Below are 27,518 nucleotides of genomic sequence, written 5' to 3' on the forward strand. Positions count from 1 at the left end.
GCCTTTAATGAGGATACACATATCTCAGAAACGAAAGATATTACAGAACTGAAAATTTGTATATGGGATCTCCTTTAAAAATAATGAAACACGTATTTTTTAGTTTTTGGAAAATCCAATTAATGGCGGTTAAACAAAAGTGACAAATTGGGGTGAATTTTTTGAAAGACTATATCTACAGAAAATCTTGGAAACATAAAATGTTACAGACATAAAAATTTGGTGTTTGGAATCTCCTGGAAATGTAAAGAAACATAGGTGATTTGTTTTTGGAAACTCCACTTAAGGGGAACTCGAAAGGGGTGAAATTTTAAAATGAGAATTTTTACAGTATATAAAAAAAACTTAACATGTTACAGAAGTGAAAAATGGTATTTTTTAATCTCTATTAAACATAAAGAAACGTGTATTTTTAGTTTTTGCAAATACCACTTGGGTGGTGGTGGAGGGGGGGGGGGGGGGTAAAAGTGACTGAAAATGGTGTTGAATTATTTTAATTAGGCTACTGATATCTCAAAAATGAAGATGTTACAGACGTGAAATTTGATATTTGCAATCTGCTTTAAAAGTAAAGAAACACGTATTCTCGGAAAATCCAATGAAAGGGGGGGGGGGGTGAAAGAACTGAAAAATTAATTGACTTAATTGTATGAGAATACATACATCTAATAAAAACTAAAGTTGTTACAGACGTGAAAATTCGTATTTGGATCTCCTTTAAAAAGAAGAAAAACGCGTTTTGGTGGGGAAACCATCTTGGAGGGCGGGAGTGTAAAGCAGTTGAATTCCTTTCATGAGGACACATAAATCAAAAACTGAAGAAGTTAGAGTCGTGATAATTGGTATTTAGAAGATCCTTTACTATTAAAGAAACAAGTATTTTTTGCGGGAAAATTCATTTGGGTGGGGGGGAGTATTGTGAAATGAAGTGAAAAAAGTAAATTATTTTTATGGGGATACTTATATCTCAAAACTGAAGGTAATAGACGTGAACATTGGTGTTTGGAATCTCCCTTAAACATAAAGAAACAAGCATTCTTTTAATTTATTTGGGTGGGGGGGGTGGCGGTAAATAAACTTAACGGCGGTGGGGTGTAGAAGGAGGTGAGACCAATTGATTTTACTGTTATTAATGTACTTATAAGGATCCTCCGTTGCTCAGGCGGCAGCGCACCGGCCTTTCACAGCTGGGTTCCGTGGATCAAATCCCGGTCACTCCATGTGACATTCGTGCTGGACAAAACGGAGGCGGGACAGGTTTTTCTCCGGATACTCCGGTTTTCCCTGTCATCAGCCACTCCTGCAAGGCATAATAGTAATAATAATAATAATAATAATATTCCGGACCGTCGTCAAATGTGCGGACCGCGCTGGAAACGGCTCCTGGACGGGTAATGACTAAGAATGCAGTCCGGCCGCGGGTTCAGTGCCGCCAAGGCACCCAATATGACACCACGCCGGATCTCCTGAAGGATTTTATCCATATTAAAAATGATTATAGGAAAAGATGGCAAAGATTTACGGACCCAACTGACCAGGAGGAATACCTGAGCCTAGCCCGGGAAGTACGAAATCGATTGCTGGAAAGGAAGATTGAAAAATGTGAGGAAACGTGCCGTAAAATAGTAGAAAACCAGTCATATCGGGAATTTTGGTGAATTCTCGCAGAAAACGAGTCATATCGCGAATTTCGGCGGATTATATATCTAAAACAACAAGCATTCAATTATAAATTTCAGTATAATACCGTAGCGAAGCACGGGTATCTTGCTAGTGTTCAATAAAATTGAAAACAGTTGGCTGTACATCACTTCTAAGGTGTACAGTTTGTCCATTTATATCAAAACAGTCTTCCTCTAAGTGATCCGAGCAGAGAACAGCTGTTTTAGAAGGCTCCCAATTCTCCCGCCTGATACTCCTAATCGATGATCTTAGATGTTCGGGTCTCGAGAAAGAAACGTACAAAAATTAAATGCCATTTTGCTCCTGGAATATGCGAAATAAGATACAATAAACCTAAAACTCAAAACACTACCCTAGGAAGATTCTTATGTACAGTATAAAACTCACCGATGAAATGATTTCTCCTTCTACTGATCGGTTCTGTTTGTACATCCATAAGCTGAACACTGCGGTATGTTAATACCCCATAGAATGTTTCTTCATTCATATTTCAGATAAACACATCATCATCATCTGTCGGCTTTTTCCCTCGGACACAGCGAGGGATCCCACCTCTACCGCCTCAAGGGCAGTGTCCTGGAGCTTCAGACTCTTGATCGGGGATACAACTGGGGAGAATGACCAGTACCTCGCCCAGGCGGCCTCACCTGCTATGCTGAACAGGGGCCTTGTGAAGGGATGGGAAGATTGGAAGGGATAGGCAAGGAAGAGGGAAGGAAGCGGCCGTGGCCTTATGTTAGGTACCATCCCGGCATTCGCCTGGAGAAGTGGGAAACCACGGACAACCACTTCCAGGATGGCTGAGGTGGGAATCGAACCCACCTCTACTCAGTTGACATCCCGAGGCTGAGTGGACCCCGTTCCAGCCCTCATACCACTTTTCAAATTTCATGGCAGAGCCGGGAATCGAACCCGGGCCTCCAGGGGTGGCAGCTAATCACGCTAACCACTACACCACAGAGGCGGACTCAGATAAACACATAAATTACATATTTAAATTGAATCTTGTAATCCACAAGTATACTACAAGGCAACGAACCTAAATTCATAAAATACACTACTATTTACTTTGCAATAACAAAGCACAGAACACTCGTGCAACTACAATCAAGAGGCCTGGCGTCACTGAACTAAGCATAAACAAAGCAAGCGCGCTCCTCGTGGTCTACTGCACCGTGCGCTCACTGCCATGTTACTGCGCCAGTCATCTTCTATTCGGCTTACTGCTACCCAAGCTACCAGCCATCCAGGTATAGAGATCAGTGGTCAGACCCTATCCACTGATGCTGGGGTGTATGCAAATGAACTTATCAGAAGCCCTTATAAGAGGCACCATCTGATAAGTGCATACGGGAGATAAATCTCCACAATGAAATTATTGCCCGCCTACCAATTCCGATTGGAAAATTCTAAATTCCCATGGAGGGAATTGGATATTTTTCACCAATAGAGCATGTAAAAACTGTCAAAAACATATCAGATGTAAGACTTTTCAAGCGTTTGCTCTATTAACCAGCGTTTCGTCTTAGGTCTGACACTAGACTCATCAGAGTGGGATGTGTTGGACCCTACCCACTGACGCTGGGGTGTGTGCAAGTGAACTTATCAGAAGCCGCTATAACAGGCACAATCTGATAACTGCATACGGGAGATAAATCTCCACAATGAAATTATTGCCCGCCTAGCAATTCCGATTGGAAAATTCTAAATTCCCATGGAGGGAATTAGATATTTTTCACCAATAGAGCATGTAAAAACTGCCAAAAACATACCAGATGTCAGACCCTACCCACTGACGCTGGGGTGTATGCAAGTGAACTTATCAGAAGCCCTTATAAGAGGCACAGTTTGATAACTGCATACGGGAGATAAATCTCCACAATGGAATTATTACCCGCCTAGCAATTCCGATTGGTAAATTCTATTTGTTACGAAAACATGTTCTCCTCTTTCATTTCTAATTTTCTTTACTGAACAGCATTCGACGGGTAACGTATTACTAATCGACTCCGATATAAAATTCAAATGTCTACAACAAAGCTCGCAAGTGCACATAGTGAAAAAATTATACCGAATGTCGCATTTTGTGGCAAACTCTTCAGTTTTCTTATTCAGACAGTGTCACCTACCCTAATGTAACCGCGTATGTACAGTACCATGAAAACGTATATCAGGTGCCAGTAGAAAAGTGATAACCTTCTCGCTATAAATTCACATTGGAAAAGCCTTACCGAAATTTAACCAGACGTGAGAAATTATAATCTAACCTCTGAAATCAGTGTTGCACTCTGCTATATCGTGAGGTGTATCGCATTCTTACTTCATAACAGTATAGAGTATTAACATTAAGCTATCTTTTACTTAGCCTTTATTTCTAATGCATTAACAACTGCTATTGACCCCGTTATTTACGTATTACGAAAACATGTTCTCTTTCATTTCTGATTTTCTTTACGGAAAGGCAGTTGACAGGTATTACAAATCGACTCCAACATCACCTTCGAATGTCAACGAGAGAGCTCGCATGTTCACATAGTGAGAAAATGATACCTTTCCGAAGATGTTCGATCGCATTTTATGCCAAGCGTTTCAGTTTTCTTATTCAAACAACGTCACCTAACCTAACCTAACTTAACGGTACTATATGTATCAAAACCAGTAGAGAAATGAATACCTTCTTGCTATAAATTACCATGACAATATCCTTTCTGAAAATTAACCAGACACGAGAAAATATACTAACCTCCAAAATCAATGATGCACTCTGCCGTATCTTCAGGTGTATATCGTTCATACTTAATTCCAATATTTAGCATTAAAATTAAGCAATTGTTTACTTCAGCCTGTATTTTTAATAAGTTAACAAATGCTATCGGACATGTTATTTATGGATTTATTACAAAAACATGTTCTCTCATTTCCAGTCTTCTTTATGGAACAGCATTCGACTGGTTTTACTAATCGACTCAGACATCGCCTTTGAATGTCGGCGGGAGAGCTCGCTAGTGGACATAGCAAGGAAACGATACCAAAGATGATCGATCGCATGCAATATAATGGCTGGGTGGATAAATATCGGTAACGGAAAAATCATGCACGCTTAATCGCTTGTAAATAACAGATGCGTCCTTAACTATCCTTGGCGGAAAAGTCATTCGAGAAGAGTCGACTCCGTAAAAGATATACTGTACAAGTAAAAATAAACTTTTATTCTTTTCGATCCGGTGAGCTTGCATCCGGGAGATAGTAGGTTCGAATCCCACTGTCGGCAGCCCTGAATATGGTTTTCCGTGGTTTCCCATTTTCACACCAGGCAAATGCTGGGGCTGTACCTTAATTAAGGCCACGGCCACTTCCTTCCAACTCCTAGGCCTTTCCTATTCCATCGTCGCCATAAGACCTATCTGTGTCGGTGCGACGTAAAGCCCCTAGCAAAAAAAAAAAAAAAATTCGATCCGGATAAACCAAGGGATCTGGATTAATGAAGGCCAGATAAACGAGGTTCTTGTGTACAGCAACATGACAGATACCATGGTTCTACTTTACTAGCTATAAGTACCATTATGAGGGGCCGAATACCTGGATTTCGGACCCATTTAGGCAACAAGCATCATCGATTCAAGATTTTGCTTTAGAAGCAGTCCCTCGGTCAATAATACTATTGTTTTACGATAGTTTCTGGGAATGTAGGGCATTGCGGGTTGGATCCACTGATTGTTTTAAATTCATATGATTCATTCATTCTTCGTCATCATGTTTTGAATTCTGGTGAATGGGTTATTTTTGGACTTTTAAATTGTCATTACATTTCATCTCATTTTGTACCATTAGGGCTGATGATCTAGATGTTAGGCCCCTTTGAACAACAAGCATCATCATCATCATCATCATCATCATCATCATCATCATCATCATAACTTAATGCCCCAACTCTCATATATACAAATAAACTCAAACTTCCTCTCTTTGTAATACTGTAATAAGTTGGCGGGGTAGTAAATGAATAAATAGTCGACTGGTAGCTTCTACTCTAAGATTTATTAATTCTAATAACCACTTACACACAGGAACACAGTTACTCATTAGCTGCCTCTCTCTCTCTCTCTCTCTCTCTCTCTCTCTCTCTCTCAGTTCTCACTTTTCAATCACACTAGTGTTACTTCCAGGCTAAAACAGTTAAGCTACACAGTTCACGTAGACACGCACTGTACACCATCACTTGTGCCCTAGGGCAATTCAGGAATAAGCTCGTCATACACTTTAAGTGGCCGCAATTTAAGTGCACGCACAACAGTCAGTCAAGTCCGTATGAGACACGCAGTTCGCACTTACACTGAAGTCACACTTATGCGCTGTAATCCCTCGTTCACTTACAAATGAAAAAAAAAATGAAATGGCGTATGGCTTTTAATGCTGGGAGTGTCCGAGGACAAGTTCGGCTCGCCAGATGCAGGTCTTTTGATTTGACTGCCGTAGGCGACCTGCGCGTCATGATGAGGATGAAATTATGATGAAGACGACACATACACCCAGCCCCCGTGCCGGCGAAATGAACCAATTAAGGTTAAAATTCCTGACCCTGCCGGGAATCGAACCCGGGACCCCTGTGGTCAAAGGCCAGCACGCTAATGATTTAGCCATGGAGCCGGATGTTCGCTCACAGATCTCTGTTGACTCTGTAGCATGCCGATCAAATATTCAGCGGTACACTTCCCACAGCACTGTTTCGGTTGCTCTCAACTGCTGACTGACTGAGCTCACACTTGTCCACTGCCTTTATATAAGGGAATCGACCTTTTGAGATCCATCGGGCACTAGAGCCCCATGGAAACCTCTGGAAATGGAAGGTCTTGGTTCGTGGTTCTTGTAATTGTCACATTGTCCTGTTAGTAAATGAGTTGGCAGCAGTGCCAGCCCATCTCATCTCCAATGGATTGTCCGTCATGGCGCGAATAGGGAGCGCAGTTCGGCGATTCACCTGCTGTTGAGCCAGCCTGACTTGCACCATCCAGGCTTGCTCCGTTAAAATGGTATTGTGGAGGCCTTGTATACCACAATGCTATAAGAAAGGAACAAACAAGTGTTAAATCTGGTCAGAGAGAAAGACAAAGGGGATAAGAAAGGAACTAATATAATAAGACAAACACAATGGCAGATCAGTATGGGAAGAGTGAGCAAGCAGTTTTTAAAAGGAAGAATAATATGAAGATTAAATTGAAATTGAACAGGGTGAATGGGGGAAAATATTTGTTTGTAGGAAGAGGAATTAGGGATTGGAATAATTTACCAAGGCAGATGTTCAATAAATTTTATTCCTTGAAATCATTTAAGAAAAGGCTAGATAAACAGGTGATTGGGATTTTTCCACCAGGGTGATAGCCCTTAATGGAGATAATGTGTGGCGATTGTTTCTATTGTTCTCTCTTCCCACAATGATCTTTCATTTTGTTAGTTGTTTCCCATCCTAATTCCTTTCTATAAGGACTCTTATCTATAACTACTTTGTTCCTTTCTATTACTAATATTCTTTCCATGTTTGGTGGTGGTGCTGATTATTATTTTAACATGGAATATAACTGGGCAAACATTTTCGCCTTCCTGTATTCCTGTTCTTTTATCACCCTTCTTCAACTTTTATCTTTTTTTAAATATTCCTTTTTCAATGTGTACCCAGCTTTCTTTTAATTTTTCACTTTACTCAGCAAGTCTCGTGTAGGAGGTCAGGAGGATAGATAATTAAGACTGGAATTTAAAAGACCTTGCTCAAAAAATCTCTATGGGATAAGCTTGTAGAATGATGGCAGGTTTTTTTTCTCATTTACTTTTCACAATTCTTCTTCTAGATGTTAGGACCCTTTAAACAATAAGCATCATCATCGTCATCATCATCATAACATTGTTGTTGTTGTTGTTGTTATTATTATTATTATTATTATTATTATTATTATTATATCTCTGTCATTTTTCATTCACCGAGCTCGATAGCTGCAGTTGCTTAAGTCCGGCCGGTATCCAGTATTCGGGAGATAGTAGGTTCAAATCCCACTGTCGGCAGCCCTGAAAATGGTTTTCCATGGTTTCCCATTTTCACACCAGGCAAATGCTGGGGCTGTACCTTAATTGAGGCCGCGGCCACTTCCTTCCCACTTTTAGCCCTTTCCTGTCCCATCGTCGCCATGAGACCTATCTGTGTCGGTGCGACGTAAAGCAACTACCAAAAAAAAAAAAAAATTCATTCCAACAATAACTCTCCACTATCATTTCATTTCATCTCTGTCATTAATCATTGCCCCAGACTTTGGCAGCCGGCACAATTCCTATCCTCGCTACTAGATGGTGGCTTCATTCATTCCATTTCTGACCTGGTCGAATGACTGGAAATAGGCAGTATTTTCATTTTCATTATTTACTACAGTATTTCAAAATTGTTATATTTAGGAAGCAACATGCACCTATATTTTGTATACCTGTTGTGTTGTACATTTGTAGGCCTATATTAGATATTAAGAGCAGAGTAGGAATAAAATTGAGTTTTTATTACTCGTATATTAACCAGCAATGTGCAAAAGTTGCATAAGATATCCTTAAATCATTTATTTATCTATACACAGGGCTGTTTACCATGATATCCCATCCTCTTATATGACAATACCATTCTATTTGACATGAAGTGTAATCTTCATTTCTCTGTCTAGACTCTTTTTGAAAATGCAGTTGTATATTTTCCACTTATGCTAACTGTTATAATAATAAATAAATTAACAAGAGGGTCCACCTTTTCAATATAATATATCAAGTAAATGATATTACATCAGTGTTGGAATTAGTTTCAGCCGCTCAGTGGCCATCTTCAGCCAAATAAAAGTTAAAATTATGTGCTAACTAAAACATATGTATACCAGACAAAGACAGTGTTGCAGGAATAATTATAACATTAAAATACATATAATAATAATTATGGTTATGATCTTCTTGTCATAATATGATGTCTTTAAGTTGACTTAGGACCTCAAGTAAAGAAGTAAATCTCTAATGTCTGATGTAGAACAAACACCAATTTGCTGGAGAAAGCAGGCAAGCCATGTAAACAAAGGAGGGGATCCACTAGTCCCAAGACTGATGTAATATCATTTACTTGATATATTGTATTGAAAATTATAGCTTATACTGTAATTATGCTAACTGTTGTTGTAACTTAATAATACCAGTGAGTTTTATGTGAGGGTGCATATTGTAGTTTAGAATTTTTAACAATAATTTCCAGGTGAAAATAGAATACGTGGAATGCTGCTGTATCAGTTTTCCTTAGCTTTAATGGAACTGGAGCTGCGTCGAGTACGTTGTGCAGAAATTTCCCTTGAAGAATTCAGGGATAATCTTGAGGTAAAAATGTTCTTTTTTATGTGCTCCAAAACTTCCAAGTGAAAACTGAAAACTTTATGTAAATAGATTCATATATATTTTTATATGACATTATTGTGTAAATGATTAAAATGCCAGGGCATTTTTGTATACTCTATATATATAAAATAACTTGTCCTGACTGACTGACTGACTAACTGATTCATCATCGCCGAGCCGAAACTACTGGACATAGAGAAATGAAATTTTGGGGATACATTCATATTAATATGTAGGTGCTCGCTAAGGGAGGATTTTTGGATATTCCTTCGCTAAGGGGGTGAAAAGGGGGGTTATTCTTAAAATGAGAATATCTACATCTCAAAACCTTAAAGGTTTAGAGTAATAAAAATTGGCATTTGGAATCTCCTTTAAAAATAAACACTTTTTTTTTGAAAATCCAAATAATGGGGGGTGAAAAGGGGGGGGGGGGTGAATTTTTAAAAAGTGTATCTATATCTCGAAACTGTAAAAGTTTTCAGATGTAAAAATTGTTATTTAGAATCTCCTTTCAAAATAAAGAAACATTTTTTGTTTTTGTTTTCGGAAAATCCCAATAGGAGGAGTGAAAAGGGGTGAAAAATGAGTTGAATGCCTTTAATGAGGATACTTATATCACAGAAATTGAAGATATTACAGATCTGAAAAAAGGTATTTGGGATCTCCTTTAAAAATAAAGAAACACGTACTTTTTGTTTTTAGGAAATCCAAATAGTGGAGGGTTGAAAGGAGGGGTTAATTTTTAAAATGAGTGTATATCTATATCTCAAAACTTTAAAAGTTTACAGATGTAAAAATTGGTACTTAGAATCTCCTTTTATTCTTCTTCTTCTTCTTTTATGACCACATAGGATCACTTTAGTCAGTCCGTCGTTCAGCTCTCTTTGAAGGGATTGTTTGGGCTTTGCGGTCCTCCCAACACTTCTTCAGACGCTCTGATCTTCGTGCCTTTTCCTCAGTTGAAAATGTACGTGTTGTTGGTTTGTTTTGTGTAAGGGTAAAGCGGAGGTTTGTGGAGTTTTGTATTCAATTTCATCTTATTTGTGGTGTCTTCTGTTGTAAGGCCTATTTCCTTCAGATCCTCTCTTTAAAATAAAGAAACACATAATTTTTTGTTTCCGGAAAATCCCATGAAGGGGGGTGAAAACGGGGGGGAAAATAGGTTGAACACCTTTTATGAGGAGACTTATATCTCAAAAACTGAAGAGGTTACAGTCATGAAAATTTAAATTTGGAACCTCCTTGAAAATTAAAGGAACACTTATTTTTATGTTTTTGGAAAATCCAAATAATAGGGGGTGAAAAGGGGGGTGAATTTTTAAAATGGGTGTATCTATATCTTGAAACTCTAAAACTTTACAGACGTAGAAATTGGTATTTAGAATCTCTTTTCAAAGTAAAGAAACACGTATTTTTTTGTTTTCGGAAAATCCCAATAGGAGGGGTGAAAAGGAGTGAAAAATGGGTTGAATGCCTTTAAAGAGGATACTTATATCTCAGAAACTGAAGATATTACAGACCAGACAGTTAGTATATGGAATCTCCTTTAAAAAATAGAGAAACATTTATTTTTTGTTTTTGGAAAATCTAATTAATGGGGGTCAAACAGGAGTGACAAATTGGGGTGAATTCTTAGAAAGACTATGTCTACAGTATATTTCTGAAACGTAAAATGTTACAGACGTAAAAACTGGTATTTGGAATCTCCTGTTAAAGTAAAGAAATGGGTATTCTCGGAAAATCCAATGAAGGGAGGAGGGGGTGAAAAATTGAAAAATTAATTGAATTAATTGTATGAGGATACTTACATCTAATAAAAACTAAAGTTGTTACAGACGTGATAATTGGTATTTAGATCTTCTTTAAAAATAAAACGACGCGTATTGGGGGGGAATCATCTTTGGGGAGGGTGTGAGAAGGAGTTAAATTTGTTTCATGCGGACACATATCTCAAAAATGAAGATAATCGGTATTTAGAAGATCCTTTACTATTAAAGAAACAAATATTTTTTGCCGGAAAGTTCACTTAGGGTGAAAGTAAGTGAAAAAAGTTAATTATTTTTATGGGAAAACTTATATCTCAAAACTGAAGGTAACACACGTGAACATTGGTATTTGGAATATCCTTTAAACATAAAGAAACACGCCTTCTTTTTTTGTGGGGGTAAATCAACTAAACCGCGGTGGGGTGAAAACAGAGGTGACCCAATTGATTTTACTGTTCCTAATGTACTTATAAGGAGCCTCCATGGCTCAGGCGGCAGCGCGCTGGCCTCTCACCGCTGGGTTTCGTGGTTCAAATCCCGGTCACTCCATGTGAGATTTGTGCTGGACAAAGCAAAGGCGGGACAGGTTTTTCTCTGGGTGCTCCAGTTTTCCCAGTCATCATTCATTCCAGCAATACTCTCCAATATCATTTCATTTCATTTGTCATTCTTTAATCATTGCCCCAGAGGAGTGCGACAGGCTTCGGCAGCCGGCACAATTCCTATCCTCACCGCTAGCTGGGGGCTTATTCATTCCATTCCTGACCCGGTTGAATGACTGGAAACAGGCTGTGGATTTTCAATGTACTTATTCTGATCATAAACCGATCATTTTTAATCTTTCCTGGGTTCGTTTTCAAGAGCCAACTTTTCCTTTGGAGAACCTTCTTAGATTACAGGAGATTCTTCTGGCATATAAATAAAAATTTAAACACATTTGAAATAAACGATAGGTATAAGATTGACTGTGCAATTGTTCACTTCTATAATATGGTCAATAATACACGGAAGTATGTCATTCATATCACCAGAAGTCCTGCGCACTTGCCTACGGGCGACAATGGTGCTGGTCATACTGTCATCAATGACAATGGCAGCAGATGTAATTTACCGCCAAGTAGAGGACTTGCATCTTGCTGTGGGGTCCAGAACATCAATCATCAACAATCATCAACATCAATAATAATAATAATAATAATAATAATAATAATAATAATAATAATAATAATAATAATAATAATAATAATAATACCTAAATTCAACTAATTTCACCCACCCTAATAATAATAATAATAATAATAATAATAATAATGTTCTGGACCGTCGTCAAAATGTGCAGACCGTGCTGGAAACGGGTCATGGACGGGTAATAACTACGACTGCAGTCCGGTCGCCGGATCAGTACCGCTAAGGCACCCAAGACGACACCACGCCGGATCTCCTCAAGGATTTGATCCACATTAAAAATGCTTATAGGAAAACGTGGTAAAGATATAGGGACGCAACTGACCAGGTGGAATACCTGGACCTAGCCCGGGAAGTGCGAAATCGATTGCTGGAAGAAAGATTGAAAAATGGGAGGAACATTGCCGTAATCTCTCAGAAAACGAGTCAGATCGCGAATAACGGCGGGTTATATATAAAACGATAAGCATTCAATTATAAATTTCAGTATAATACCGTAGCGAAGCAGGTATTTTGCTAGTGTAGATATATGTTTGCATTATGTCATTACACAAATTACAAAACCAAACTTTTGAGAATTATTAGATGGTATTGGAGTAATGAAATATTTGTTTCCCTTTTAATTCTCCTCTATAAGACCATTTCTGTATCAAACTGGCATATTACTAGGGTTACTACGTGGTTTGGGGGCAAAAGTTATTGCAACAATTTTTTTCTTGCGGATATGTGTGGGGTTCAAACCATCTCCCGGATGCAATCTGACGGTTATGTGACTCAAAATCACTCGCGTGGTACATTCACATCACTGTTGTGGCAGAGTGTGCCAGAGGAGCAGCAATGTTATGGTATGAAAACCCATCTTCATGCAGATGAATCATTCGTTCCGATTCAGGTTCTGTTGTTTGCTTATATTGAGTGGTGTGAATAAAAATGAGCACGCACTCGTTACTCGCGAATTTAGAGCAGGCACTCGCAATGAGGTGAATAAAAACTGCCTGTCGGAAGCAGTCACTCGCAGCAGACCTGTGACCTTGAGCACACACTCCACTCGCTCGAGTAGCGGAGTGGGCGCTCCAGATTTTCTGGTGAATAAAGGTAAAGCAGGCACTCTTTCCAGTAAGCGCCTGCTCATGTTTCCTTGAGCTAACTCAGTAGGTGACTCCAAATGATAGTGTCAAGTTCAATAGCATGGCAGAGGTAATGGTGGTGGTTAATCAGAGAAGAAAATTATATAAACTTCGCAGAGAATAATCTCAACTTGATTACAGAGTGTTATAAAGGTCCAGTAAGGAGCATGATGAAAAGCCTCCGTCGCTCAGACGGCAGCGCGCCGGCCTTTCACCTTTGGGTTCTGTGGTTCAAATCTCGGCCACTCCATGTGGGATTTGTGCTGGACAAAGTGGAGGCGGGACAGGATTTTCTCCGGGTACTCCATTTCCTGTCATCTTTTATTCCAGCAACACCCTCTTATATCATTACATTTCATCTGTCAGTCATTAATCATTGCCCCAGAGGAGTGCGACATGCTTTGACAGCCGGCATGATTCCTATCCTCACCGCTTCATTCATTCCATTCCTGACCTGGTCGGATGACTGGAAACAGGCTGTGGATTTTCAAGGAGCATGCTGAATGGTTAGCGTAGCATTTCATTGGGCACTCCAAAGAAACAAGAGGTGGTGCACTAACAAATGAAGAAAAATGTTTTCTTGCGTTATGTTGGTGACCCTGGGTTTCAGAGTAGACTTGGTGAAGACATCTCGGAGAACTGTGTAAAAAAACATTTTCGCAGGTTTTGACTTGAACAGAAATGAAAGCAGATTATTAGATAAAATTCCAACAAATGTTGCTTAGATGCAGGAAACCAAACCAAACCAAACCCCATGGCACTACAGCCCTTGAAGGGCCTTGGCCTACCATGCGACCGCTGCTTAGCCCGAAGGCCTGCAGATTACGAGGTGTCGTGTGGTCAGCACGACAAATCCTCTCGGCCGTTATTCTTGGCTTTCTAGACCGGGGACGCTATCTCACCATCAGATAGCTCCTCAATTCTAATCACGTAGGCTGAGTGGACCTCGAACCAGCCCTCAGGTCCAGGTAAAAACCCTGACGTGGCCGGGAATCGAACCCGGGGCCTCCGGGTAAGAGGCAGGCACGCTACCCCTACACCACGGGGCCGGCCTTAGATGCAGGAAGTACGGGCTAAATTGTAATAACGTTTGAGCTTCCCTTATGCTGTCGGAACTGTAAACTGTACTCGTGTACAAATTCAGAAGCCACATGTTCATGGGAATGACTACATTTACAGAAAAGTCGTCCCTAGCATGAATGTACAGGCCACTTGCAATGGAAAGGAAGAATTCAACCATTGTAGATGTATCATGGCCTGACTCTGTCTATGACTCCCGAATTTGGAGGAACTCCGATGTTTGCAGAGTTATGACGCCTCTGTAGGAAGCCGAAGGATGACAACTTCTGCAGATCTTACAACTTGCTTACGTCATGGCGACACAGATAGGTCTTATGGCGACGATGGGATAGGAATGGCGTAGGAATAGGAAGGGAGCGACCGTGGCCTTAATTAAGGTACAACCCCAGTGTGAAAATGGGAAACCACAGAAAACCATCTTCAAGGCTGCTGATGGTGGGGATTGAATCATCCGGTCCTGCAGATCTGGCTCCTTAAAAATTTCATTCAAATGTCAATATATTATTTTTTCAACATAATTAATGTTTGTTAGTTACGTTATAGGCCTACCATTTTCCTCAATTTATTAATGTTGTAATATTCAGTTTATTATTTCCTACCTTTCAGACGGCCGATGGTAGGGTTATTCTCCCCCTGCATCAGATTCATCAGCCGATTCTCCCATTATTTTAATGATGTGCATTTGTTTCCCCGTACGCTTTAATTCTACTTTATATTTCAGTCTTGTTTTCATGTTTTGTAATTTTTTAGCAACAGTTTGGACGGAAATTCCTCTGCTCCTTCTACCGCTTTTCCCACCTCTGTGGGGTTCTGGGTATGAATTATGTCGCACATGTGGATTTGGCCCTGTTTTATGGCCGAATGCTCTTCCTGACGCCAACCCCAGATGGAGGGATGTAATCACTATTGCGTGTTTCTGTGATGGATGGTAGCGTAGTGTGTGGTGCGAATATAAAGAGGAAAGTGTTGGGACAAACACAAACACCCAGTCTCTGAGCCAGAAGAATTAATCAGAGGCAATTAAAATCCCCGATCCAGCCAGGACCCTCTGAACGGAAGGCCTCAATGCTGACCATTCAGCCAGTCAGACAGTTGTTGGACGGAAGTGTTTAAGTTAAATTTAGCGAGTAGTTCACACTGAACTGCATTTATTGCACTTGTTTTCTTGTGCTTCTTATCCGGTAACTGTGACTTAGAAAACATAATTGTATGTTCCTTTAAAATGGAGATAAATGCAGTTTGGAATTCCACACTGTCGCCTGGAATGTTAAGCATTGAACTACCCGTAAGTCATCGAAGTGTTATCACAGTCTAAGGTGTTATATACATGGCACGTGCACAACCTTGATCAGTGACGCTGAGTGGCTGCTCCAGACACTCGAGTGTACGCTGTGCTTCCGCTCTGTATTTTTATTCACCGCAAATACAGAGTGAAAGCTCATCGGCAGGGAGACACTCGGGCACTCAGCAAGCACACGCTCACTCGCTTAGACTAATTTTTATTCACACCCATTGTGTCCCATAGTACAATGAGGATTGGTGACTCTTGGAGAAAGATTTACAGCTTGTTGATTTTGATACACTAATTGCTTGGCTTCTCAACTGCCCTCTTTTTATACACCTATGTCTGGGTGCACCATTCTTAGTAAATATCAGGTGTTATGAAACTGTGGTATTGTCAATAAACTGTTGCACCATTGCCAATTCTTTGTTTCAAAACTGCAGTTTCTTAACGCTCGTTTTTCTCGCTATTATTCCCCTCGGAAATAATTCATAGTAGTATTCAGAAGGCAGCGATCAGTTTGACAGTCACTTGTCCTTAATTTATCCAAAAGGCAGTGACAATTTCGAAAATCACATATTTCTAATTCGAGTTGTTTACGTTTTGTCTGGAACTCTCTTTTTATTTCTAGGGCGAATATTATTGAAATTATTTTTCACTTGTATAAACAAAGTTGTAGGCCTATAAGCATTTTTCCTTCCCAGAATCATTGTAGTCATTTTAATTATAACTTATATTACAAACCCTTGTTTGTAAGATTAATTAATTTTGTTTCATTAGGTTAGGTTATGTTAGTTTAGGTTATCAGTATCAGCCGATATGGAAAAGGAAGGGCGAAGTATAATGCCAAATTTTAGTGCTTTTGAGACTGAAATGCCCATTGACTTAGATGATTTATTAGCGAAACAGGATTATTTCTACGAGTGGGGAACTTGGGTCGGTGACCTATTGTATCAAGGACTTTCACAGTCTCCTCCAACCGAAACCTGTTTTGAAATGATGAGTCTGTCCAATCTTCAAATGGAGTGCCCTATTTCTTTCGTTCTGTTCATCATCCTCAAGATACTGTAGATACACAAGATGTGGTGCCAAATCCAATTTAACAATAAGTTCGTGGCACTTTGGATGCACGCAAAGCAAGTTTATATCACTCACACATAACCAGTAAGGTTTTAAATCGTATCACGACACTTTTGATGCACGTAATATACAACTTACTCGTGAGGTTATGTAGCATACGTAGGCCCTAAAGCCTCGGTTAGCTGCTTAACCGCTCGCACATGACCGGTTAATTTTTAACTGCAGTAAAATATCGCAGATTTCAAAACCGTGCTTGATGCAACAAAAATTCAACTTAACCATGGTAAGCTATCCATTTTACCACGGTTAAGTCGTAACAGAGGTTGACGCACCCAGGCACTAACTTGACAGTCCAGAGGGCACTGCTAGATCCAAGAACATATTATGTCACTCTTAAAATTCTAAAGACTTGTTTGTCATACCCTGCTTTGCATTTATTACAGATTTCATATGTATTTCAACCTTCCTTGGTGTTGCAGTTTTTTATTGTAATGTTGTATGATTTAGGTGTATTATATGAATACAATAATGCATTCTAATTACCAGTAATATATTTTTTATTCATAGGAACCCAAGAAGCTGTTGCAGAAGGCTGTTGATGTTCTGCAAGATCAACCAGAGATAGTGCCTGAAGGTCAGATGGGAAGATTAGCAAAGGAACGCCTGCAATCTTTTGATTCACTGTTGGAAAAACTCTCAAGTGATGCCACAGTTGAACATTCCTTGAAGTCAAAGTCTCCCTTGAAAGTTGCTACTCTGGCAAATTAACTTTTACAACATCTAAAAGATGTTTGTGTCAGAGTATAAGTGAATCACTGACCTCAGGTAGAACTTCAGTTATGTGATAAGTTACCAGAAGTGTGGTTAAAATAGTATAAATTCATACTATTCTGGAGAACCACAAACATTAAAAAGTTTTTTCCTTGACGAGCATTTTCTTTTATTTTCAATATATAGTACAACTTGATTATCCAATATTATCGATAGGGTATAGTGAATAGTTCAATAGAAAATCTCCACACCCTCAACTAGAGGTTGGTACAAATGGACCAGTGTACTGATTTGTGTTGGCTGTTGGTACAGTAACAGCAATATATTGTTAGAAATGGTCCGCTTACACCATGTACTGTATTGTCTTGGTCATTACAGTACAGGATGAAAAGAATTAACCTTTAACTACTGCTGTGACATATCTGTTGGGTTAATACAGATGTGTGTTCTTCGAGACCATACTTAAGTGTCAGTACATAAAACAGAGATATTTTGAAATTTAGAATAAAATATGTTATATTTTTATGTTTGACACCTAAGTATACAGTTTTAAGAAGTGAAGTCACTAAAATTTTATTGATTGTGATAGAAGAATACTAAACTATTTTACAGAAGTATCACGTTAGCAATGAAATGAAATACTCTTAACTAAATATTAAAAGCAGAAACATTGATGAAACCTGCAGTCAATCAACTTTGCATCACTTCAAGTAGACTGTTCCGTCTTCTCAATGTACTTTTTACACAGTTTCCTTTGGCGTGTGAAACGCATTTTTCGTACGGTCATAATCCAGGAAATTTTCTGTTGTAATAATACTCACCTGTGCTTCCAGGGACCACACTCCAGTGGCAGTTACGTAGAACAAAGATGTTTTAAAATTTAGAATAACATTTGTTATTAAGTATTTTCTGAAATACATTAGTTGCCAGGAAATTTAATGTTCTTCTCTTTATTGAAGGGCATACATGACAGATTTTCCTGTTATGCCTTTCTAACCTGTTTTCAGTGGAATCCTATTGGGGCAAATGTACTTCAATGATTGTTGCTATGGATTCTTCTATCAGCAGCAGGTTCAGAGAGGTCTCTGGAACAACACATCAGTAGTTCCGTGTTAAGCAAGGGGTGGGGGTTGTTAGAGTCATCAGTCCATAGACTGGTTTGATGCAGCTCTTCATGCCACCCTATCTTGTCCTAAAGTTTTCATTTCCATGTAACTACTGCATCTTACATCTACTTTAATGTGTTTGTCATATTTATACATTGGTCTACCCCTGCCATTTTAACCATCTACACTTCCCTCAAAAACTAACTGAACAAGAACTGGGTGTTGTAAGATGTGACCTATCATTCTAACTCTTCTTCTGATCAGATTTTGCCAAATCGTTCTCCCCTCATCAGTTCGATTCAGTGATTAATGATTTGATCTACCATCTCACCTTCAGCATTCTTCTGTAACACCACATTTCAAAAGTTTCCATTCTCTTTCTTTCTGAGCTAGTTATTGCCCATGTTTCACTTCCATACAATGCCACGCTAGAGACAAAAGTTTTCAAGAACATCTTTTTAATTCCTATGAAGGTAATCCCAGAAATAAGCTCTCCTATTTTTTATAAATACATAGACCTGCTTTATTCTACAATGGTTTATATCAATTGACAGCTTGAACATTTAGCCCTTTTTCTACATAATCACCATTTCGGTCGATGCATTTTTGTAGACGCTGTGACAGTTTTTGTATGCCCTTGTTATACCAGCTCGCCACCATGCTGTTCAGGAAGTTGTGAGCGGCGCTTTGGGAAACCTCAGGAACCAAAGTGCAGAGATCATCCAGGGTGATCCGCAAATCTTCATGCATGATTTGCTCAACGTTCACGACTGTCTCGACGGAAATTGACGGTGCCCCGCTCCTTTGTTTGTTCGTCTTGAATTTCAGTCCAACTGGTTGCAAACTTTCGACACCACCTACGAACATTTTTGACATCCATGCACGACTCGCCATACACTGTTGAAAAGGGAGAGGTTCCACCTATTCAATACAATGATAAACCGTTGCACAAAATTATGTCCCAACATGTTTAATTTGGTTTGGGACCGGTTTTGACACATATTTATGTCATTATGAGCCAATAGAAAAACATGGCAAGAAGTATACAATTATCATAACACACACAAAAAAAAAACCACACTACAGTTATCCATTTCAATACCTTGGGTGTAATACTGTAGTTAAATATTTAAATTATCCGCGGATGACCATGAAGGAAGTGCGGATGCGAAGCTGATGCGGATATTATTTTGTATGTTGGCGCAGAGCTCTAGCTATAATCAGGAAAGAGAGAATAAATTATTGAGCTGAAAAACAAAAGATAGCCATTTTTGGTCAATTCACACTAACTGGTTCCCTATCATCACTAAGCGAGACTAAACAAACTTTCAAAATGATTACTCCCAAGCAAAGTTTGCATTGTTTTAATTTGTCAGAGCCACCTAATTCAAAATATTATTTCAAATATGGAATGGAAATTCCTTAAATCCTTTACCAGCCGGGCTGAGTGGCTCAGACGGTTAAGGCGCTGGCCTTCTGACCCCAACTTGGCAGGTTCGATCCTGGCTCAGTCCGGTGGTATTTGAAGGTGCTCAAATACGTCAGCCTCGTGTCGGTAGATTTACTGGCACGTAAAAGAACTCCTGCGGGACTAAATTCCGGCACCTCGGCGTCTCCGAAAACCGTAAAATAGTAGTTAGTGGGACGTAAAACAAATAACATTATTATTATTATTATTATTATTATTAAATCCTTTACCATCACGTGTTTATTCTTGTTGTGTTCTTAACCACGTAGTACATGATTATCTTAATCTCAACCACAAACCTCATCAGGCTACGAGTAACTTAACAAGTGCGCGTCACATCCTTAGCTTAATACGCTTGGCGAGATGCCTTGCATGTGCTGGTGTTCCAAAGTTGCCAGATACTCAATACAATGTACCTTGATCACTACAGTCTAAACAGGAAGAATAAATGTAACGATTACAATGTTACTTCAAGGAGTAAATTACAAGTAAAAATTATGTTTAGTGATTAGTATTGATTACAAGTAAAAATTACCTAGAAAGTATTTGTTACAAAAGATTAGATTACTTATACTTGATTACATCCCAACTCTGTTGTTAGTGTACCTCATCCTGGTCTCCACAAAAATAAGTCGCATTTTAGAATAAATATTCACTTTCTTTCTTGTCCTCGCCCCACACTCGAGATCTTCCAACAAGTCCCACCGTCATGTTCAGGTGCCTGCCATACCTCAGAAACATTTTCACCTGCTATAAACCGCTCTATCCCCTACCCCATTCAGGGTCTTTCCTCTATGAATGTAACTGCTGCAAGACCAGCTGTCTACCTGTACACAGAACCACTTGCACAATCGGTACCAACAAGCATTAAATAGTAACCCATTGGACAGAAAACTCTACTTATTTTACAGAATTATGCAGTCCATCTACAAAATTTCAGTAGCTCAGCATCCTTATCTGTCCTCAAAGAGTTCTTGGAGTACTGATGATAAGATTGACTGTAATGGTACAACTGGGTAGGGAGATATGCAAGGTATGTAAGTCACCCTGATGCCATCGACTGCTAAGATCCTACAATATCTTCTTCTTCTGAACTAATTTATTGTATCTGTAACTATATATACTGAAATTTGTATAGATGTGAAAATGGAATCCTATCATAGCCTGTCTGACAGAATTGTCACTCATTGTTTGCAATATAGCTAGCTGTACAGAAGTACCTACGAAGAGAATCAGAAACCTCAAGTGGATAAGACATCCAATGCTGGATTGAGAGAATGATTGTAGTTCAAATCCCCTACCATTCCACTTCTATATTCATTTCCTGACAAAAATGTACAAACCAACTTATTAAATGTACATTTCTTATAAGCACTTTTTTAAATATTTTACTGTGTTGTCTTTATATTAGACAAAATATAAACTTTCATAGTTAACATGTGAGTTGTAGTAATATAGGTGACGTATCATTAAATACAAGTTAGAATATGCTGAAACACCATTGTACACTACTAATGTTATTCATTGGTTATGAAACATAATGTACAGTATTATGTTCCTTTGGTTTCTTAAATTGAATACTCAGCATAATTTCACAATATCATATTTCAAGAATATTTTGGACTAAGGTCTCGGTGATAATAATATATAATGATAGAAACAAGTGTTTAGCTCACAGTTTGGATACAACTGAAGTTTGTGTGTTCCTGATACGGTGAACAGGAGGAAGGGGAGATGTTGGTCACAATTTGGAGAGGGAAGAGTTAAATATTTGAAAACTGCCAAATTAAAAGAATCAGTTATCGTTGATTTGTTTATTGACTGTTTTTCTCCCTACGATAAAGCACTGAAGAGTGTAGCAGCTCATTTTTTATGGTATGAAAATTATATAAATTTTTTCAATGTATTTTGTAATGAACTATTATGTATTTATTTTGTATGGTTATAAGTATTTTATAAGATATTGTGAATGATACTGTAAAACGGATACTATTTTAAATAAAGAATATACGAGATAAACAACTCCTACAGATATCCAGCCAAACTTGCATAAGGGTACACAATTTCATGTGTGTTGAGTCCTTATCCCAAAGTCTGGTTGGATCCTCAATAGATCCACCATCTAAGCATCACTGAAGAGGCACAACATGGAAACGAGGAGTGAGGTAGTTTTCCATTGCTTTCCCCACTGAGTCAGAAGGTGCTGTTAGTCTGCCAGGCTAACTGAAATATAAACACTAACTAACCTTATGAGTGATACTTTCACACATGACATTACCAGAGACTTGAACAGAAAAATGAAAGTAACAAATTTGATCTAGTCATTACCAGAAGGTACAGTGCACCCTGGACACTGCATCTGACCAGAGACCGATCTAGGAAATTCCTAAAAACAAAAAGTACAATACAATGAATTATACATGTTGTTTAGGCTGTTAACATGTGTACGTAACATATGACATTGACAGGTGTATGACATTGACACAACCTGGTTGCCAGCCATCAAGGATTTACATAGGTAGTTCCCTTTCCTGTCCTTTCACTATTGTTATTTCGTCTCAGTGTTTTCCAAATTTGTACGTTCCTCATCGCCAGCTGTTTCATTCCAGGCTTGTGTGAATGTCATATGTTACATACACATGTGACCCTCTTAGACTGATTCTGATGATTCAGTCAGCTTCCGCTTCGAACGCTAGCGCTGTGCCGCGTCCGGGAAGCCATCTGGTGACGAATGAACGTACCATTTCCACTTCTATTATAACGTCTAAATTTCAAAAGCTCATTGTTTAAGAAGCCTTTCTCGTGGACAGTCGAGATTTTCTTCTGATGACGCAGAGCACAGTTCTCTGCGAAACGTAAAGAATTTCACCTTATTTTCTTGACACGGCATAAGCCCAAAAGCCTATATCATGTCTAAAATAAAAACTGTTGAAATGACTTATCAACAGGAAAGGCATATATTCAAACATTTTTCTGGAGGGAACTATGTTACAGTCTGTTTCTTACTTCAAATACCTTGGAAGTAAAATTTCAGGAGATAACACAATAAACAAAGAAATACTTAATAGGACTCCGACAGCTTCTCAATTTTATTTTCAAGTGAGAAATCTACTCTGGGACGATAAAATATCCAAGTAGGTAAAATTGACCATGTTTCATACCTACTTCATTTCATTTCGGTAACGCCCTACCCTAGGCACTCCAGTATATAACACACGACTTCACGAAGAAATACATATGAAATGTACCTTAAAATCCTTTCGGAAGAGAGATGTGTTCATTGCAAATGCCAGGGATCCACCCTACCTGCCCAGAAAGGTATGTTTACTTTTATTACATAAGGAAAGTTCTCATGCGCCATCGACCATTAGGCGGCAAGCTACGAGTACAGCCATTAGCCGACATGACATCATTCCCATAATTCCTAACTCTCTGTTTCCGTTACCAACCCGCGCAGAATAAAAACACAGCAAGAAACACGGGAAGGAAAATATGTAATTTAGTAGCTGTAATCTATTATTGCAAATCCAGGCCAAGCTCTGTCATAAGAACAAGGGAGCCACACTCCCTTCGAGAGGCTCTTAACTATGGCCGCGGTGCATACTGCCCGCACGGCAAGAAAAAAGTAAGTTGTTGTAACCTATTGGATATTTCCTTAACAGTTGGCAACAGTTCGCAGATCGTAAAGGACGCTCCTATCGGCAATCCCGCGAACTAAAAAGGAAAGAGCATCACCGGCCGCCGAGCTTTCGTGTACAGCATTGTACAGCAAGCGGAGTGAGTGGAGTGCCTAGACTAGGGCCTTTCAATTCTCACCTGTGGACTCTGAAAGGTGTACCCTGCATAACAATAATAATAGTAAAATCCAGTCAGCAGAAACGAAATTCATCAGAACAATGAACCAAAAGACCAGGAAAGAAGATTAGAAATGAAGTAAACAGGAAGGAGGCTGGCATCAAAATACCTGTTGCAGAGCTGTTAGGAAAACGCAGGCTATAAAGGTTTGGACATGTTATCATGATGAACAGAACGAGAACAACAAGGAATTTTGAGAGAGAAATGAGAAGGGGAAGGCCAAGGAATCAATTGATAGACAAAGTGAAATCAGAGGTCAACAAGAGGAATGTCAAGTGAGAGTACAGAGGAACAGAAACTATACTTTGACAGGAAGAAGTGGGGAGTGCTTGTACACCACACAGTTGGGAAACGAGCTGGAAAATTATGATGATGATGATGATTATGACACAGCTAAACTTAACAGACAAAAATACAAATATATGAAGAAGTACACAAGTACTATAAAGAATTTGTTTATAAAAAGGTGGACGTTCCTATTTTTCTGGTCTATTCTCAGCTGTGTTGGTCTTGTATAAAGAACCTAGAATTGTAAAAAAACTCTGGCATGGATAAATTTGAACATCACGCCCACTGTCATGTATAGAGACCTCAAGGGTTGAACTGACGGACTGTCAGATAAGCAGTAGTTGGGACTCGATCCCAGAGTATCGGGGAAGGAACAACCCCGTATAGGAATATTAAGTTGTAATAAGGTTTACCTTGTAATGACTTGCAATTATATTTAATGTTATATTTTATGAATTCAGCAATGAAGGAAAATATTCCAATAAGAAAGGGTCGTAGCCAGGCGGCGAGCTTGTTCCACATATTTACGAGCACGGATGTTTCTTATTGACACACCAATGTTTAAGTTGACCGTGCAAGAGCAGTTGGAACAGAAATATAGGTTAAGATGGTCAGTTTCATCATCTAGAGTACAAAGCCTTCTATGATTTAGAAATATATTATACTAATGCTTCTTTCAGTTGAATCATACTAAAGTCTTGCAGATTACTAATATGGTTATCAAAGTTTCAATTATAACGAGATTTAATTTTCTATAGTTTCTTTCTAAACGCTGTTGTATTTCTTTTCTTGTTGAGAGCAAATTATGATCCTGGGTATTTCCAATTTCTTAGTGTCTTGTGACGTAACGATGCTATCCAGCTGTTCTGTCTGAATTTATTAATTTGTAGATGTGCAGTAGTCTTGTTGTCTGGCACGATTTCTCCGCTGTATATTGCTATTTGTTTTAAGACTGTTTTGATGCCACCCTATGCTTTGTTAACTTCTTCATTTGTACACAACTACTACTTCTACTCTAATTTGTTTGTCACTGCCATTCTTACCCCTAAACTACCCGTCAGTACTAACTAAACAAGTCCCAAGTGTCTAAAGATGAGTCATGTCATATCTCATTTTGTCATCATGAAAATCCACAGCCTGTTTCCAGTCATTCATCTGGATCAGGAATGGAATGAATGAAGCCTCCATCTAGCGGCGAGGATAGGAATTGTGCTGGCTGCCGAAGCCTGTCACGCTCCTTTGTGGTAATGATTAATGACTGACAGATTAAATGAAATGATATTGGAGAGTGTTGCTGGAAGGAAATATGACAGGGAAAACAGGGAGAAAAGCCTGTCCACAAATTTTCTATTGGATTTAGGTCTGGCGAATTTCCAGGCCAAGACAGCGCTGTGACATTTTCTTGTTCACCTAAGAAGTCTTTGACCACTTTTGCACGATGGCAGGGTGCTGAATTATCCTGAAAAATGAATGGTTGTCCTGCAAATAAATCCCTTCCTGATGGTAACATTTTCTTCTCCAAAATTGTCTTGTACTATTATGGTGGATTCTAGGATATGCAATACGCACAACACCATTGTATGAGAAATACCCCCAGAGCATAACACTAGTTGGAAACTTCACAGTTTTCAGAGTACAGGCTGGATTCAGTGCTTCACTTGTTTTCCAAAACACTCGACAACCCCCATCGCTTCCACCAATATTGACTTTAGATTCATCACTGAAGAGAACCTTACGCCACTGCTCAGCTGGCCAGTGCTGATGTTCTTTAGCCCACTGAACACGTTTCATACGTTGCTGTTTGGTGAGCATTGGTTTCTTTACAGGCTTTTTGGACACCAAATCAAATTTTTGCAATGTGTTCCCTACAGTTCTAGAACAAACATTAACCCCAGACGTTTCCCTCCATTTGTCTCTAAGTACGTCTGAGGTAGCAAATATATTTCCAGACATAAACGATGCAAAGCATTGTCAGACCTGGGTGAAGTTTTCAGTTTTTTTCCCACTCTACCACTCACCCGTTTCTCGAAACTTGGCCAATTGTCTCCCAGTTGTACTTTTGTGCACTCCCACAATTTGAGCTATCTCAGAATTAGTTTTACCACATTCACTTAATGTCACAATCTGTGCAGCCTTTCTTGGTAACATCACATTTTCTGCCCATTTTTTATTACAATTTGGCACTCAAACTCAAGGATCACATAAGAGAAATAGATCCGTCACTCCTGTATAATAAAGTTCACTGAGAAAACAGGTCATGAAAGCTATAGTGGCCCCTTTCTCTGCACCATCATAAGGAAATAAATACCACGATAGTACCTCGTAACAAACTTGATAATGACAGTTGTTACCTTGTTAAAATTTTAATTGTGATAGAGGTAATGATTGCATTTGGGTCTCTCGTGTCTCTTACTTGAAAAGTAAATTGCAATTACCGTATTTGTATGTTGGCAATCCTGTTAAAACGCTATCTTGTATTATTGTTTCACCGTGCGCATTTTAATGTAAATTTACCTACATCTATTAAATAATACATGCAACATTGATTACTGAAAATGTTAATGCAATTCATATAAAACCCCAAAACGCTCAATACTTGCCTAAATCATGATCTAACATAACCTCATTCTTTCGCTCGTTGAACCTTTCCCACGACTTGTATGTATGGAAATGGAAAACAGGAGAAGGAAAGGAAGAAGCAAAACACAGCATAATGCCCACAGTTTATATTTTGAATTTATTTACTCCAAACAACAGGTAAGAAGCACAAACACACACACGTTTACTCGAAACAGCTAGGTAGTTCAATGTGATGTAAGTTCATGATCATAATACTGTTTCTTCACACTAAGAACACGTATAATTATAATTTCACTCCATCCTCTCAAAAAACTGGATCAAAAATCTCGTTCAATGCGAAAGAATCTCAACAAATTTTCGTCTAACAAGCACTATTCCTCGCCGTACGACCAAGGTCCCTTCGCGCGCAACGATAACGGTGTTGTGTTTTGAATATTTCTGTACCGCGCAAGTGAATGTGCAATGCCAACCACTGCCTTTTAAATTAACCCTCCAAAAGGGAATTTTAGTTTTCACTAGTTGGCGGAGATTGAGGGAACTGGGAACTGCTTGGGGCGCTCCCTATGAAGTGCGCCTTATAAAATTATTTATATCGTAGACTGTAGTTCCTTATTCTCCGACTTTACATACCGATATTCATTAAATCCTTTTTACCCATTTTCTCGTGACTCGGAGCTGACATGGACTTATTCATGAATTTGGATTTTTGTCACTATCTCAGTGATCATAGAAGGTACGGTAATAATGTATAAGACATAAATGATCGGAAATTTAATACTATACAACTTTAGTTAGGTAGCAGTATTTATCGATACGACCACTGATAACACCCGGTCGCCAACCCCC

The 27,518-nt window shown here is 38.9% G+C and overlaps 1 protein-coding gene across 2 annotated transcripts in view; it reads left to right on the forward strand.

Moving 5' to 3' along the window:
• Positions 1-21,971, forward strand: part of LOC136857576 (SET domain-containing protein SmydA-8) — a 176,558-nt gene extending 154,587 nt beyond the window's left edge. Inside the window, exons 7-8 of one of the 2 annotated variants that reach the window (XM_067136350.2) lie at positions 8,948-9,066; positions 17,172-21,971. In XM_067136350.2, the coding sequence (XP_066992451.2) occupies positions 8,948-9,066; positions 17,172-17,372 (320 nt within the window). In that variant the 3' untranslated portion in view covers positions 17,373-21,971. The remainder of the gene's footprint in view (positions 1-8,947; positions 9,067-17,171) is intronic. The other variant, XM_067136352.2, reaches the window with a different exon arrangement.
• Positions 21,972-27,518: the final 5,547 nt, after the last annotated feature.

This window comes from Anabrus simplex, chromosome 1, assembly GCF_040414725.1.
Source record: "Anabrus simplex isolate iqAnaSimp1 chromosome 1, ASM4041472v1, whole genome shotgun sequence".
NCBI lineage: Eukaryota > Metazoa > Arthropoda > Insecta > Orthoptera > Tettigoniidae > Anabrus > Anabrus simplex.